This window comes from Lepus europaeus, chromosome 16, assembly GCF_033115175.1.
Source record: "Lepus europaeus isolate LE1 chromosome 16, mLepTim1.pri, whole genome shotgun sequence".
NCBI classification, from domain to species: domain Eukaryota; kingdom Metazoa; phylum Chordata; class Mammalia; order Lagomorpha; family Leporidae; genus Lepus; species Lepus europaeus.
The window spans coordinates 403,736-418,374 of NC_084842.1; the positions used below are offsets into that span (position 1 = coordinate 403,736).

The 14,639-nt window shown below is 39.7% G+C and overlaps 1 protein-coding gene across 3 annotated transcripts in view; it reads right to left on the reverse strand.

The window, feature by feature from the left end:
* Window positions 1-1,505: 1,505 nt before the first annotated feature.
* Window positions 1,506-14,639, reverse strand: part of LOC133775160 (zinc finger protein 883-like) — a 40,569-nt gene continuing 27,435 nt past the window's right edge. For 2 of the 3 annotated variants that reach the window (XM_062213256.1, XM_062213255.1), the window contains 3 exons: window positions 6,813-6,939; window positions 6,481-6,570; window positions 1,507-4,103 (listed from right to left, as the gene is read on the reverse strand). In XM_062213256.1, coding sequence (XP_062069240.1) covers window positions 2,197-4,103; window positions 6,481-6,570; window positions 6,813-6,939 — 2,124 coding nt within the window. In that variant the 3' untranslated portion in view covers window positions 1,507-2,196. Of the gene's footprint in view, window positions 4,104-6,480; window positions 6,571-6,812; window positions 6,940-14,639 lie in introns of all 3 variants that reach the window. The other variant, XM_062213257.1, reaches the window with a different exon arrangement.

Consider the following 14,639-nt stretch of genomic DNA (forward strand, 5'->3'; position numbering starts at 1 on the left):
TAGAATTATACAAGATGTGATATTTATGTACTCATTTCTCTATTGTAGGACCACCAAGTTCTAGTGTCCAAGCATGAAGGAATTCAAAGAAGAGAGAAAAGGGGAATCAGACAAGCAACAAGTGATGACAAATTCAGAAGAAAAGGTACATAACAGATTTGGGATTGTCCTTTCATATGATGGGGCTGGTGTGTGGCACACTATTTCAAATATTCAAATAAGGCAGTTTCAGGGAAGTCTTGAATGTCACCCACTTCCACAGTCCTTAAGAAAGCAAATCTAAGAGCTATCATAGCTTCAGGCGCATGTATGCCTGGGGTGCACATGTTGAATGTAGTGACGGAAACTATACAGAAAGGGTGGGACTTCAGCAGTTTGAGGGGGCAGAAAAGGTGCTGAGGACAGTCCTTAATTCCTAGACCTTACTAGATGCCTCCAAATACTTCAATAAAATAAAAAGTGTCACAACCATGGCAAATGAGTCCCATCAATCAAAATTTTATTACATAAGAGCAACCCACAAGAGTGGAAGTACAATCCAAGGGCCAGCACCGTGGCAAAGTAGGTTAATCCTCTGCATGTGGCGTGAGCATCCCATATTGGCACCGGTTCGAATCCCAGCTGCTCTTCTGATCCACCTCTCTGTTGTGGCATGGGAAAGTGGTAGAAGATGGCCCAAGATCTTGGGTCCCTGCACCTGCATGGGAGACCAGGAAGAAGCAACTGGCACCTGGCTCCGGATCAGCACAGCTCCTATGACTGTGGCCATTTGGGGAGTGAACCAATGGAAGGAAGAACTTTCTCTGTCAATCCCTCTCACTGAAACTCTACCTTTCAAATAAGTAAAATCTTAAATAAAGAAAAAGAATACAAAGGAAAAGGAGTAGTGATAAATATTGGTAGAGAATCAATCTCAGGAAGATGGACTGGATGTTTGGCCACTAAAACACTCTGCAGAGTAATATAATTCTGGCATTGTGGGAACAGCCACAATACACAAATAAGCCTCAAAATTTCATGAACACAGAGATGACCAGGGACTCATTCTCTATTGGGGATAAAACAATCATCATCCAAAGATGGACACGCCTTGGTAACACCACTGGTTTCTAGAATAACGTAGGGAGGTGCAGTGCTGTGGTGCAGTGGGTTCATACCCTGGACTGAAGTGCCAGCATCCCATATGGGTGCTGGTACTAGTCTTGGCTGCTCTTCTTTCAACCCAGCTCTCTGATATGACCTGGGGTAGCAGACGATGGCCCAAGTTCTTGGGCCCCTGCACCCACATGGGCGACTCAGAAGAATCTCCTGGCTTTGGATCAGCACAGTTCCAGCCATTGCAGCCATCCATGGAGTGAACCAGTGGATGGAAGGCCTCTCTCTGTTTCTACCTCTCTGTAACTCTTTCAAAAAGTAAAATAAAATTAAAAATAGAATATGACAGGGAAAGAATCATGTGCAGACAAAACCAAGTAACTTTGCAGTTGAAGACAGCACTTCAAATAATTGCTAGACACAGAATATCTGGTAAGAGTATTTATTTGTCAAAGCAGTTCATTTACATGCTACTATTCAAAATAAGGTGAAAGCAAAAATAGATTCTACGTCAAATAGGACAAAATGTTTTTGAAGAAAACAGTCTTTGTCACACAGGATAATTCTGTCACATGAATTCCCTAATACCAGCTGAGGTGATTCCAGCAAAGGGCTTTTTCCACACATGACATTTTCAAAGGGTTTTCTCTGTGATTGTGCTGACATTTGTTTGTTTGCCTTGCAACAAAGGTTTTGCTACTTTCATTACATTCATACAGGTTTTCAGCTTTCTAAATTATCTGACAGAAAGAAATTAATTATGGTAGGAAATTCTACATGTGCATGGTTCTCATCTCTGAGCCCCTTGATGTGTGGAAAACATTGTTGGAAAACTACATGTTTTACATTCATTATACCAGTAAGACTCCCTCCACTCCTATTTGCTTTATCATCACACTTGTCAAACTGAATTCTGAAAAATTCTTTTTTCACGTTAATTGTATTCAAAATGTTTCCCTGCTTTGTAAATTCTATGCTTTTTTGAGGCTCAAATTTCTGGAAAACATTTTCCACATTCACTAGATTCATGTTTCTCCTTGCAATGTCTATGATGCATAATCAGGATTCACTTTAAGGAAATATTTTTCCATATTCAATACATTAATAAGGTTTCTCTTTGTGAACTCTTTGATGTGATATCAGGTGTGACTTCTGGGAAAAGGCTTTCCTACACTCATTACATTCATAAGGTTTCTCCCCTGTGTGAATTCTCTGATGTCTTATGAGGTGTGACTTCCGGAAAAAAGCTTTTCCACAATCATCACATTCATATGGTTTCTCCCCTGTGTGAATTGCCTGATGCCTAATGAGGTGTCCTTTCTGGCTAAATGGTTTTCCACATTCATTACATTCGAAACATTTTCCACCTTTGTGAATTCGCTGATGTTTCACAAGATCTGACGGACACCAAAAGACTTTTCCACACTCATTACATTCTTGAAGTTTCATTGGTCTGTGAGTTTTCTGATGTGCAATGAGGTGTGTCTTCTGGCCAAAGGCTTTTCCACACTCATTACATTCATAAGGCTTCTCCCCTGTGTGAATTCTCTGATGTCTCATAAGGAATACTTTCTGGTGAAAGGCTTTTCCACACTCATTGCATTCATAAGGCTTCTCCCCTGTGTGAATTCTCTGATGTCTCATAAGGAATACTTTCTGGTGAAAGGCTTTTCCACACTCATTGCATTCATAAGGTTTCTCCAGTGTGTGTGTGCTCTGATGTCTAATAAATACTGATCTCTTCCAAAAGCCTTTTCCACATTCTTTACATTCAAATAATTTTTCACCCTTGTGAATTCTCTGATGTGTAATGAGGTAGGAATTCCGGCAAAAAGCTTTTCCACACTCGTTACATTCATAAGGTTTCTCCCCTGTGTGAATTCTCTGATGGTCAACTAGCTCTGCCTTCCAAAAAAAGGTTTTTCCACAGTCACTACATTGGTAAGGTTTGTCCCCTGTATGAATTCTTTTATGTCTAATGAGGTATGACCTCAAGCAGAAGGTTTTTCCACACTCATTACACTCATGAGGTTTCTCCCCTGTGTGAATTCTCTGATGTGTTATGAGAAGTGACTTATGAGTAAAGGCTTTTCCACACTGGTTACATTTATAAGGTTTCTCCCCTGTGTGAATTCTCTTATGTGCTATGAGGTACGACTTCTGGTAAAAGCCTTTTCCACACTCATTGCATTCATAGGGTTTCATCCCCGTATGGAAGCTCTGATGCATAATAAAGGATATCTTATAACAAAAAGCTTCTCCACACTCATTACATTTATAAGGTTTTTCCCCTGTGTGAATTCTCTGATGTCTTATGAGATGTGCCTTCCGGCCAAAGGATTTTCCACATTCATTACATTCATAAGGTTTCTCCCCTGTGTGAATGCTCAGATGCCTAATGAAAATGGACCTCTTGCTAAAGGCCTTTCCACATTCATTACATTCAAGAGGTGTCTCCCCTGTGGGAGTTCTCGGATTTCTAATGAGCTCTGACTTCTGGTAAGTGATTTTTCCACATTCAATACACACATGAGGATTTTCTCCAATTTGAGTTCTATGATGGACTGCATGACATGATTTACAGCTAAAATATTTCCCACAGGGTTTACAAGAATAGGTTTTATTCCCTTTGTGTTTACTCTGATTTATTGTAAGATCTGATTTAGAAATAAGAGGTCCCTCATACTCAGCAGATTCATAGGATTTCTCTCCTCTGTGGGTTTCTTGTTGCTTATTGAGATAAGATTTCTTATTGTATACTTGCATCTCATCAGGACCGCTAGGGAAATGCACATTTTGAAATATATTGCATGCTTTGGATTTTACTCCCGAAAAGTTTTCCTTTTTGATAATCAGTTTGGGAATATGGTGTGAGGTTAAATTAAGTGTATTTTTCAATTCAATTCCCTTGTTAGTTGATGTGTTATTGTTTCTGATTACATGTTGCTTCAAATTTATTTCTTGACTTTCCTGGTTGGTCCCAATCAGGTCATCCCTTTTCTGGGCAACTGAAATAAGGGGGGAAAAATATATATGCATGAACCACATCTACATATTACTTCTGGAATGTTCATATATATATATATATATATGCAATGAAGGAATTTCTTATCCTTCTAGTATGATTTTAATATACAAATAAAGCATATTCCTTTTTTTTTTTTTATTGCCAGGCAGTTAGACAGTGAGAGAGACAGAGAGAGAGAGAGATGGAGAGAAAGGTCTTCATTCTGTTGGTTCACTCCCCTAATAGCCGCCACGGCCAGTGCTGCGCCGATCCGAAGCCAGGAGCTGGGTACTTCCTCCTGGTCTCCCATGTGGGGGCAGGGACTCAAGCACTTGGGCCATCCTCCTCTGCTCTCCTGGGCCACAGCAGAGAGCTGGACTAGAAGAGAAGCAACCAGGACTAGTACCCAGGGCCCCAACCAGGACTAGAACCCAGGGTGCTGGTGCCACAGGCGGAGGATTAGCCAAGTGAGCTACAGCACTGGCCTAGCATATTCAATTTTCACCATTATGTTTTTTCTCCTTGAAAAATAATATAATGACTTGTACAAAAAGATTTCCCAATGTTTCATTCGGATTCTGACTTCCATTGTTTTAAGTATGGCAGAAGAGATTATGTGGTAAGTTAGGTTAAGCAACTGCTTTGGATGCTTGAATTACCTAACAGACCCAACTTCCAATACAGCTTTCAGCTTATATATCTTGGAAGGCAGCAATGATGGTTCAAGTACTACAGCCCAACAAAACTAGAGCAAAAACAGAATTCAGGGATTAGACTTTAGACTTGTCCAGCCCTAACTATTGTGGGCATTTAACTGAATAAACTAATGAATAGAAATTTTCTGTGTTTCTCCATGTCACTTTGACTATCAAAAAGATGAAAATGGTAAGATTTTAAACAATGGTGAAATATTTTGGAAAGACAATCACCACTGTTGTGTAGGAATAAAATGCTTAGGGAATTCCAGCAGGTATTTGTTTTCCATGTCCTTTTGCTTTGTTTTTTTCCTCATAAAAGCTGTTTTGAGTTTCTGTGCTAATTTTTCAGTCTGAATGATGGGAATGTTTTATCAGATCACTTACTTGCAATTGCAGGACATGTGTACCCTAAGCAAGACCACAATTAAAGAACAGGATTTGAACATTTGTCTCATGAGCAGTCTCCCAGGGAAATAGCATTTTTGAGGTTTTACATATGAAATAATTGTTCATCTGCACTCAAGGGTAACAACTCTCCCAATATTCCAAAGGAAACCTGACATTTTCTGCTTCTGAGACCATAATGGCATAGAAAAGTCCTAATACATCACCCTGGATGTGTGCTCTCTACTAGTTTAGGGAATTTGTTTTGGCAACCCAAAGTGTTTTCACCTTCTTTGCTAAGTGTTTTCTAAGCTCATCTGGGATCAATAGCCCTGGCTTTTCTCAATTCTGCAGAATCCTCCATCATAATTTGAGTTTCTAAAGACATTTGATCTCTGTGTTAAGAGGATCAGTTGTGTCTTAATATTCCAGAAAACTGATTCTTCTACACAATAATCTGTTTATCAATAATGCTGAAAAAGAGAATCCACACTTCAAACTTGACTCCCAAATCTGGAATTCAACAGCACAAATTGTGTTTGCTAGATGTTAGGATGCAGAATCTCCTATCAATTTCCATGTTCTTATCCTGGATCCTGCTTGGTTTCATGATTTCTGATTTCACAGCATAGAATCTTGTTCCTGACATGTTTTGTCATTTCCCTATTTATTTACATATTTACTTGAGAGAGAAATAGAGAATGAGGGACAAATAGAGACAGAAAGCTCCCTTCACTGATTCACTCCTCAAATGTTTGCAGCAGCCTATGATTATTTATTGGAGAGGCAGAGACAGAGAAAGAGATAGAAGAGAGAGCCCCCATTCATTGATGTAGATTTGGAATGCTTGCAACAGGAAGCTTTGGGTTTGGCTATAACCAGGACTGCAAACTCCAATGTGGACAACTGTAAGGAACTGGTACCTAAGTGTTTCCCAATTAACGAGCATCAAAGGAATAAACAAATGCATTTAAAAAGGCATAAAGGAAAATAGACTAAAAATGAAAAGAAAAACAAGTTAGAATTCAGGGTATGCATCTATCATTAAAAAAAAGCCTAAGTAGCTCAGAAAGGGACTGGATTTTCTTTTTTCTTTCTTTCTTTTTTTTTTTTTTTTCTTAAATAAAAACAGCAGAAGAGGTACAGGGATGTAACCATGAGCACCTTTTCTAGACACAACAGAATGGCTGTGCTTTATGCACGAAACTTCTGTTGTCAGGCAGTGAGAAGAACTACAGTAAACACCTGCTCTATTCTTTCTGTTACGCTGTCATTGCCTAGTATGTACTGACTCACCTCGGCTCTGGTTTGGGTGTTCTTCTACCATCCACAGCTCTGCTCTTTGTTCCAACTTGAGAATCAAGTCAGGTTTGCTAATGCAGTGTCCTATTAATGGGAAAAATACAACCCATTGTCAAACCACTAAATTAGTTTATTTGAAGGACAAAACTTTGATCAAGGAGCTGTGTAACGGAAGTTCCAACATGAATCCTTTCTTAGAGGGTATTCAGTTTCTTCATGGAATCAAATTCTATACATACCCAACATTAAATGTTTAAAAGTGTTCATTTATTTGTCAAAGGGGTATGAAATGCTGTAGTTGGGAACGTCAGGGGACTGTCACTCACCCAAGGATAGCAGATTGCTATAGGTCTCCAGCATCACATCTCTGTACAGGATTTTCTGGGCAGTGTTCAGGTCCTGCCACTCCTCCCAGGTGAAGTCCACGGACAGATCTTCAAATGACACCAAAACCTGTAACAGCACATTTTTGTTCAACTGATGCATTGCTTCACAAAACATAAACACTGGGAGTATATTCTTCTCTGTGTCTCATAAACCTCTTACATAAGATACAACTAATTCTGCAATCTACATCCCAAGAGAAACTAAAATCAGAATGAAAAATACCTTGCTCTATATTGATTTTATAATGGCAAAATCGCTACCATAAAGTTTCCACTATTTATCTGGAACTAATCTTTCTACTAATGATTCTAAAAGGAGCTCAAAGTGTAATCTGTAGACAAAAGAATAAAAAATGATAGAGCTAATGTTGGATGAGCTACAGAAATGCATGTTCAATATGGATCAGGGAAGGAAAGAACTTTTAAAAAAATAGATTTTTCATTGAAATATCAAAGATTGTTCAATCTGCATGAATACAGAATTCTGTTCTAATAAATAAAATTCACCACCTAGCAATAAAAATTGAAGTAGGGAAAGAGAGCAAAAAATGTGATGGAAAGAAGAGAGGCTGAATTTAGAAACATTATGTGTGAGGCTTCTGTAGTCAATTATGTGGAAATGTTTGCATGACAACTGGACACATGAAATACAACTCAGGGGAGAGACAGACTATAGATAAAGATATGCCAAGTAGCACTATTTCAGTAATGCCTGAAGCTATCACAATGAATGAAAGGTTTAAAAAAGTGAGGAGACAGAAAACCAAGGAGAACAGAATCTGAAGGAAAACTGACTCACTAGGAGAGGAAAGGTAGGAAATAGTGGAATAAAACAACAGAAAATGAGTTTTTAAAGTTTGTACTGGTGCTGACGCTGTGGCACAGCAGGTTAAAGTTTTGGCGTGAAGCACCAGCATCCCATATGAGCGCCAGTTCTATTCCCAGCTGTTCCACTTCCAATGTGGCTCCCTGCTAATGGGCCTGGAAAGCAGAAGAGGATGGCCCAAGCCCTTGGGACCCTGTACCCGTGTGGGAAACCAGAATAAACTCCTGGCTGCTGGCCTCAGATCAGCCCAGCTCTGGCCGCTGCAGCCGTCTGGAGTGTGAACCAGCAGATAGAAGAGCTCACTCTACACACACACACACACACACACTTCTAATTCTCTTTCAAATAAATGAAATAAATCTTTAAAAAATAATTCCCATACCACATGAGTGCTGGTTTGAATCTCAACAGCTCCACTTGTGATCCAGCTTCCCACTAATGTGTTTGGGAAAGCAGCAGAAAATGGCCCATGGTTAGGACCCTGCCACCCTTGTGTAGTAGTTCAAGGCTCTGGTTTAGGCCTGGCAGTTGTGGCCATTTGAGGATTTAACTTGTAAACAGAAATTGATCTCTCCCTCTCCCTTCATCTATCTTTCTTTAACTCTGCATTTAAAATAAGTTATTCTTTTTAAATGCATATGGTTTAAGAAATCTATTAATGTCAGTATATAGGATTTCAAAAATTATCAAACCCAAATAAAGTTGTTTTAATTTCATGTCATGTATACTTCATAACACTTCATATTTGTAGCTCTATTCCATGATCATCCAGAGATTTCAGAAAAAAATTTATTATTCCATTTGTAAAAAAAAGACTTCATAAAAGAGATTTCCGTGTATTATTCAACAAGATAAATTTTACATATATATAAATATATCAGAAGCAGAGCAGCAGGGACTCAAAGTAGTGCCCATACTGGATGCCAGCACTGCAGGCCACAGCTTTCACACACTTTTTAACACAGCACCGGCCTCGAATAAATTTTTTTAAAAAAGACTTCACTGAGTCTCTGAGGGAGGTGGAGAAAAAAAGTGAATCTGATCCTTCATGAACAGGTGGTGTGTGTAAGGCCACCACAAAACACACTAAACATCGGAGTAAGGGAAAAGATTTACTGGTAGGAAAACCTGACAGATCAGAGGGTAGGGGCAAAGAAGGAAAAGAAGGAGAAGGAGAGTATAAGAGAAAGAGATCAAGAGAGAGAAAGGGAGAGACAGAGAGAGGGACACCAAGAAACAGAGAGAGTCCCGTGTTCAGAACAGATCCTCTTAAAACTTTGCTGGGGGTGGGCAGGGAAGTAGGAGCAGCAAATCCCATTAGGGTGTGGGTGGAGCTGACACCAGTGGTTAGGCCACAGGATCACCTGGCTTCCAGCCATGGTGGCAGAGGCTAGAGCCTAGGATGGTGTCCAGAGCGTAGATCACGCCATAGATAAGACTGCACCATTTTACTAACAGTATGAGTCAGAAATGTCTGGTGATTTAGCTGGTAAATGAATCAACAATGGGGCTGGTGATGTGAACACCACAGCTTGCAGCACTGCCATCTCATTTGAGCAACGGTTTGAGTCCCAGCTGCTCTAGTACCGATCTAGCTCCCTGCTAATGCACCTGGAAAAGCAGCGGAGGATGACCCAAGTCTTTGGGCTGCTGCACCCACGTGGGAGACCTGAATGAAGCTCCGGAACTCCTGCCTTGGGCCTGGCCTAATCCCAGTCATTGTGGCCATTTGGGGAGTGAACCAGTGGATGGAAGATCTCTGTCTCTCCTCTTTCTCTATAACTCTTTCAAATAAGCAAATCTTAAAATAAAGCAAAATAAAATAAAAATGAATCGGCAAAACAAAACAATCACCTCTTAACAATAATGAAGAGCAGTATAGCAGTACAACAATGACTATCTATGTCATCCCAGGGGCTACATATGCATTCAGTGTTAGTTAAGGTAATGGTTACTTAGGATGGTACTTCAAAAAATTTTGGAAATTTACACAGTTTTTCCATGGTGTATATTTTCCATAAACTTTAAATGATCACTTTCATGTACTTAATGAAAACCATAAGTGTATAATCTAAGAACAAATCTGATAAGGTTTACCCCTTGGACTAAAAGTTTAAGGAACAGAGGATTCAAAATAGAATAACAGTAGGATGGCAGTTGTTGTTCATTTGTATACAAAAACATTAAAAATATGAAAAAATCCAATTTACACAAGCAAGAAAGGGAATGGGAAAAAATGAGAAATTTAAAGTCACATAGAAACAAACACTGAGATCAATCAACTTTTGGGTTTTATCAGTTAATGTTGACAAACTTGCCTACTGTAGTTCTTACCAAAAAAAAGATGTAAAAGAAATAATTTGGGACTCAAAAGCATACTAAACTCCATGGTAATATTAAAATGATGGTTATGATCATGACAGCTATTGTTAAACCTTGTACGTGGACTAAGTTGGCCACAAATAAATTCTTTTAATTCCTCAAAATGGCCTATAATTGAAAAATGGGGTAACTTACAAATACAAGCTATGAATAACACATAAAAACATAACTAGATAAAAAATTATGTGTCAAAATTCTGACACCTAGCTGGAATCATCAATCTGTAAATCTGAGTACACTTTTCAGAGTTGTACTCTCAGAAATAAAAATTAACTTAAAAAGCAGTAAAGAGGTCACCTTAGGTAACACACAGAAAACATACCAACACAGCATTTCTGAGGCTTTTGCTAATTATTACAACATGGATAGTAGGAAAGGAAGGGCATTACAGAAGGCAAAAAGTAGTTCCTTGGAAAGCAAAAGATGGAGTACCAGGGAGTAGAATCAAGGCCTCGGCAGCGTGTCCCATCTAAAAATTAGAGACTACTTCCAATGTCCTCTCACTTGATCCATCGGACTGTTACAAAATTACGTTCCCATTCTCCCTACACCCTATTTTTTCCTCTTTCAAAAGAATGTCTATTGTGATTATTTTGCTCTAGCTTGACCCATGCACAATGAGGACATGCAAAACAGATCACCTGTTTGCTTCAGACACAGGTGTATGCGTCAAGAGAGGCCACTATCTGGACGTACCAATTCCTGGCATCATTCAGAGATGCTACCAGAAGTTGTCTCTGTAGGTATGGTATGAAGTTAAGGAAATGTGTAAGCACAGAAATTCAGTTTGCAGTGACAACTACCCATTCATCTTCAGTACTGTTTCTTACAGGAGAATTACATATCACCTCACAGTCTAGAAAAACTCAGACAAGGCCAGAGGATTCTGGCCAAAGAAATATCAGTTGAAATGAATTGTCATCACTTCTGAGAAAGCACTACATAGAACGCACCATTTTTCTCAAACCATGAAGACAGCTAATGTCCCAGTAAGGACACTCTACCAAGCTGAGGAAAATAAGAGTTTTGTTACACATCTTTTTTTCTTTTTTTTTTTTTTCAAGATTTTATTTATTTGAGAGGTAGAGTTACAGACTGTGAGAGGAAGAGACAGAGAGAAAGGTCTTCCTTCTGTTGGTTCACTCCCCAAATAGCCACAACAGCCGGAACTGTGCTGATCCGAAGCCAAGAGCCAGGTGCTTCCTCCCAGTCTCCCATGTGGGTGCAGCAGCCCAAGCACTTGGGCCATCTTCTACTGCTTTTCCAGACCACAAATGGAGAGCTGGACTGGAAGAGGAGCAGCTGGGACACGAACCAGCGCCCATATGGGATGCCACACCGCAGGTGGAAGATTAACCCACTGAGACACAGCGCCAGCCCCCACACATCTTTTTCTTAAAGATTTATTTATTTATTCATTTGAAAGGCAGTTAGAGACAATGAGAAAGGATAAACCGTCCACTGGGTTATTTTGTAAATGTCTACAATAAAATTCCATCCAAGTCTCCCACATGGGAGTGGGTTCTTTTACAGTAATGAACTGGAAAGTCATTACTATATGAAGACTTTTCTAAATTCTTTAATTCAGACATCACTGAACATATCAGTCATTTTAGGGATCTGAGGATGTACTTCATGAGAATAATCATGACTTTAGGGATACCCTAATTTCACACAATTATACCATGGCTTACTATGATGAAGTTTTCAAAAAACCCCAAAACAATAAAAAAAAAAAACCCTGTGGGTACATACAGATGCAGGAAATGGAAAATATGAAAGCATAAATATTTTCACTTTTATTAAACTTTATTTACTTGAAAGGCAGAGTTACAGAGAGAAGGAGGGAGAAGAGAAATGTTTCTGATACGCCAGTTCACTCCCCAAATGACCACAACAGCTAGGGCTAGGTCAGCCTGAAGCCAGGAGTGAGGAGCTTCTTCCAGGCCTCCCACGTGGGTGCAGGGGCCCAGGGTCTTTGGCCATTTTCCATTGCTTTCCCAGACACATTAGCAGAGAGCTGGATTTGAAGTGGAGCAGCCAGGACTTGAACCAGTGTCCAAATGGGATGCCAATACTGCAAGCAGCAGCTTAAACTGCTACACCACAACACGATCCCCTTTACTCTTAAACTATTTAAAAGGTCACTGAGCATTTGAAGTAAGATAGTAAGAATCTATAAGGGGCTTATAACATGTAGAAGTAAAATATATTACAAGCATGATACAGAAGCTAAGAAATATCTAGAAATATAATAGTATAAAGATACTAAACATGGGGGCCAGCACTGTGGCTCAGCGGGTTAACGTCCTGACCTGAGGCACCAGCATTCCATATGGGCGTTGGTTCTAGTCCCAGCTGCTCCTCTTCTGATCCAGCTCTCTGCTATGGCCCGAGAAAGCAGAAGATGGCCCAAGTGCTTGGGCCCCTGCACCCACATGGGGGACCTGGAGGAAGCTCCTGGCTCCTGATCAGCGCAGCTCCAGCCACTGCGGCCATCTGGGGAGTGAACCAGTGGGTGCATTTATCCTAGTGTTCAGGTGTCAGTTAAGATGCCTGCATACTATACTGGAGTCCCTGGTCTTGATGTCCAGCTCTGGCTCCTGATTCTAGCTTCCTACATAGGTAGACCTGGTAGACTGTGCTGATGGCTCAAGGAATTAGGTTCCTGTCACCCATTTAACGACCTGGATTGCACTTCCAGCTCTTGGCTTCAATCAGTCTAAGTACCAGTCATTACATGCATTTGGGGAGGAAAGCAGTATCTGTTGCCCTATGGATAAATAAAATTTTAAGAAACCATTAAAAATATATCATAACCCAAAAAACCTTAGAAATGAGAAACAGCAGAAATCAAGTAACTAAATGGCAGACATAATTTCCACCACATTAAAAATTAGTTTAAATGTAAACAGACTAACAATTGACACAGAGACACACATTTGGTTAAAAAATTTTACTGCATTATATATAAGGGTCACACTTCAGCTATGAAAGACAAAAAAAAAAAAACAAACAAATGAAAGTGAATGGACAGAGACAGATCTATTACAAAGAGCAGGGTATACAGCCTAGTGGTTAACGTACCAGCATCCATATTGAAGCATTTTTATTTGATGACAGAGGTTCCCAGCTCCACTTTCCTGCTACCACAGATCCTGGGAGCCAGAAGTGATGACTCAAGTAATTGAGTCCCTGGTTTGTGGCTTCATCCCATTTCATTCTCAGCTAATGAAGTTAATCAGGAAGTGAATCACTAAATAAGATCCTACTTCTCAAATAATACACTACACATAATAGGCCTGGGAGGGAAGCAGAGGATGGCCCAAGTGCTTGGGCCCCTGCCACCCACATGGGAGACTGAGAAAAAATTTCTGGTTCCTCATTTCAGCCTGGCCCAGCCCTGCCATTGCAGCCATTTGTGGAGTGAAGCAGTCGATGGAAGATCTATCTTTCTCTTTCTCTCTTTCTCAAGCAAATAAAAATAAATCTTTAAATAGAAAAGATAGGAACCTGATAAAGAATTATAGTTTTATATGAGGGGCCTTCAAAGCTTTCATGCATAATATGCTTTATATTTTTGTTTTTCCCTTTTCTAAAGACTCAGAGGTAACCTAGACAGATAGCTAACCTAGACAGATATCTCCCATCCACTGGTTCACTCCCCAAACAGAGAGCCATAATAGCCAGAGCTGAATCAGGAGCAAGGAACTCAGCACAGGCGTTTAAGTGGGTTCAAAGGCCTCAGTTACTTGAGCCATCATGACTTGCTGCCCTCCAGGATCTGTGTTGGCAAGAAGGTAGCCACTCTGGTGTGGGATGTAGGTGTCTTAGTGCTATGGCAACTTCTTGCCCTGCATTATCTTTTAATTCCAATTTGTCAAGATCTCTTTTCAAAGATTTATTCATTTATTTGAAAGGGAGAGAAAGAAACAGCAAGCTTCTCCAGCTGCTGGTTCACTCCAAAATGGCCAGGACAGCCAGGGCAGGTAGTGAAATTTGTTTATACATTGTTTATCTACCTTGTATTCCTGTTGTCTAGAATAGTTTTGACACCTTGTAGTATCTCACCAATGGATACAGTAAAGAAAAGTAAGGTGGTCATAATTAGAAAAAAAAAAAAAGGCATACTACACAAACACTAATCATAAAAGGCTCAAAGAGATACTATTTAGCAGCAAAAAGAAACTTCAGTGATTCTGTGGCGAAGCGGGTAAAGCCAATGCTGGCTGTGCCAGCACCCCATACAGACACCAGTTTGAATCCCAGCTTCTATACTTCCAATCCACAGCTCCTGCCATCACAGCCAATTGGGGAGTAAACCAGTGGATGGAAGAGCTCTCTCTCTCTCTCTCTCTCTCTCTCTGCCTCTTCTCTCTCTGTGTAACTCTTTTAAATAAATGTATCTTTTTTAAAAAAAGAAAAATATGATAATAGACATTTCTCCATAATAAACAGATCACAGTGATACAAAAATTAAAAAGGTTAGTATACCTAAAAGCAAAAACATTAAAGGATATGAAGCAAAATGAACAAAACTAAATAAGAAACTAAAAAGG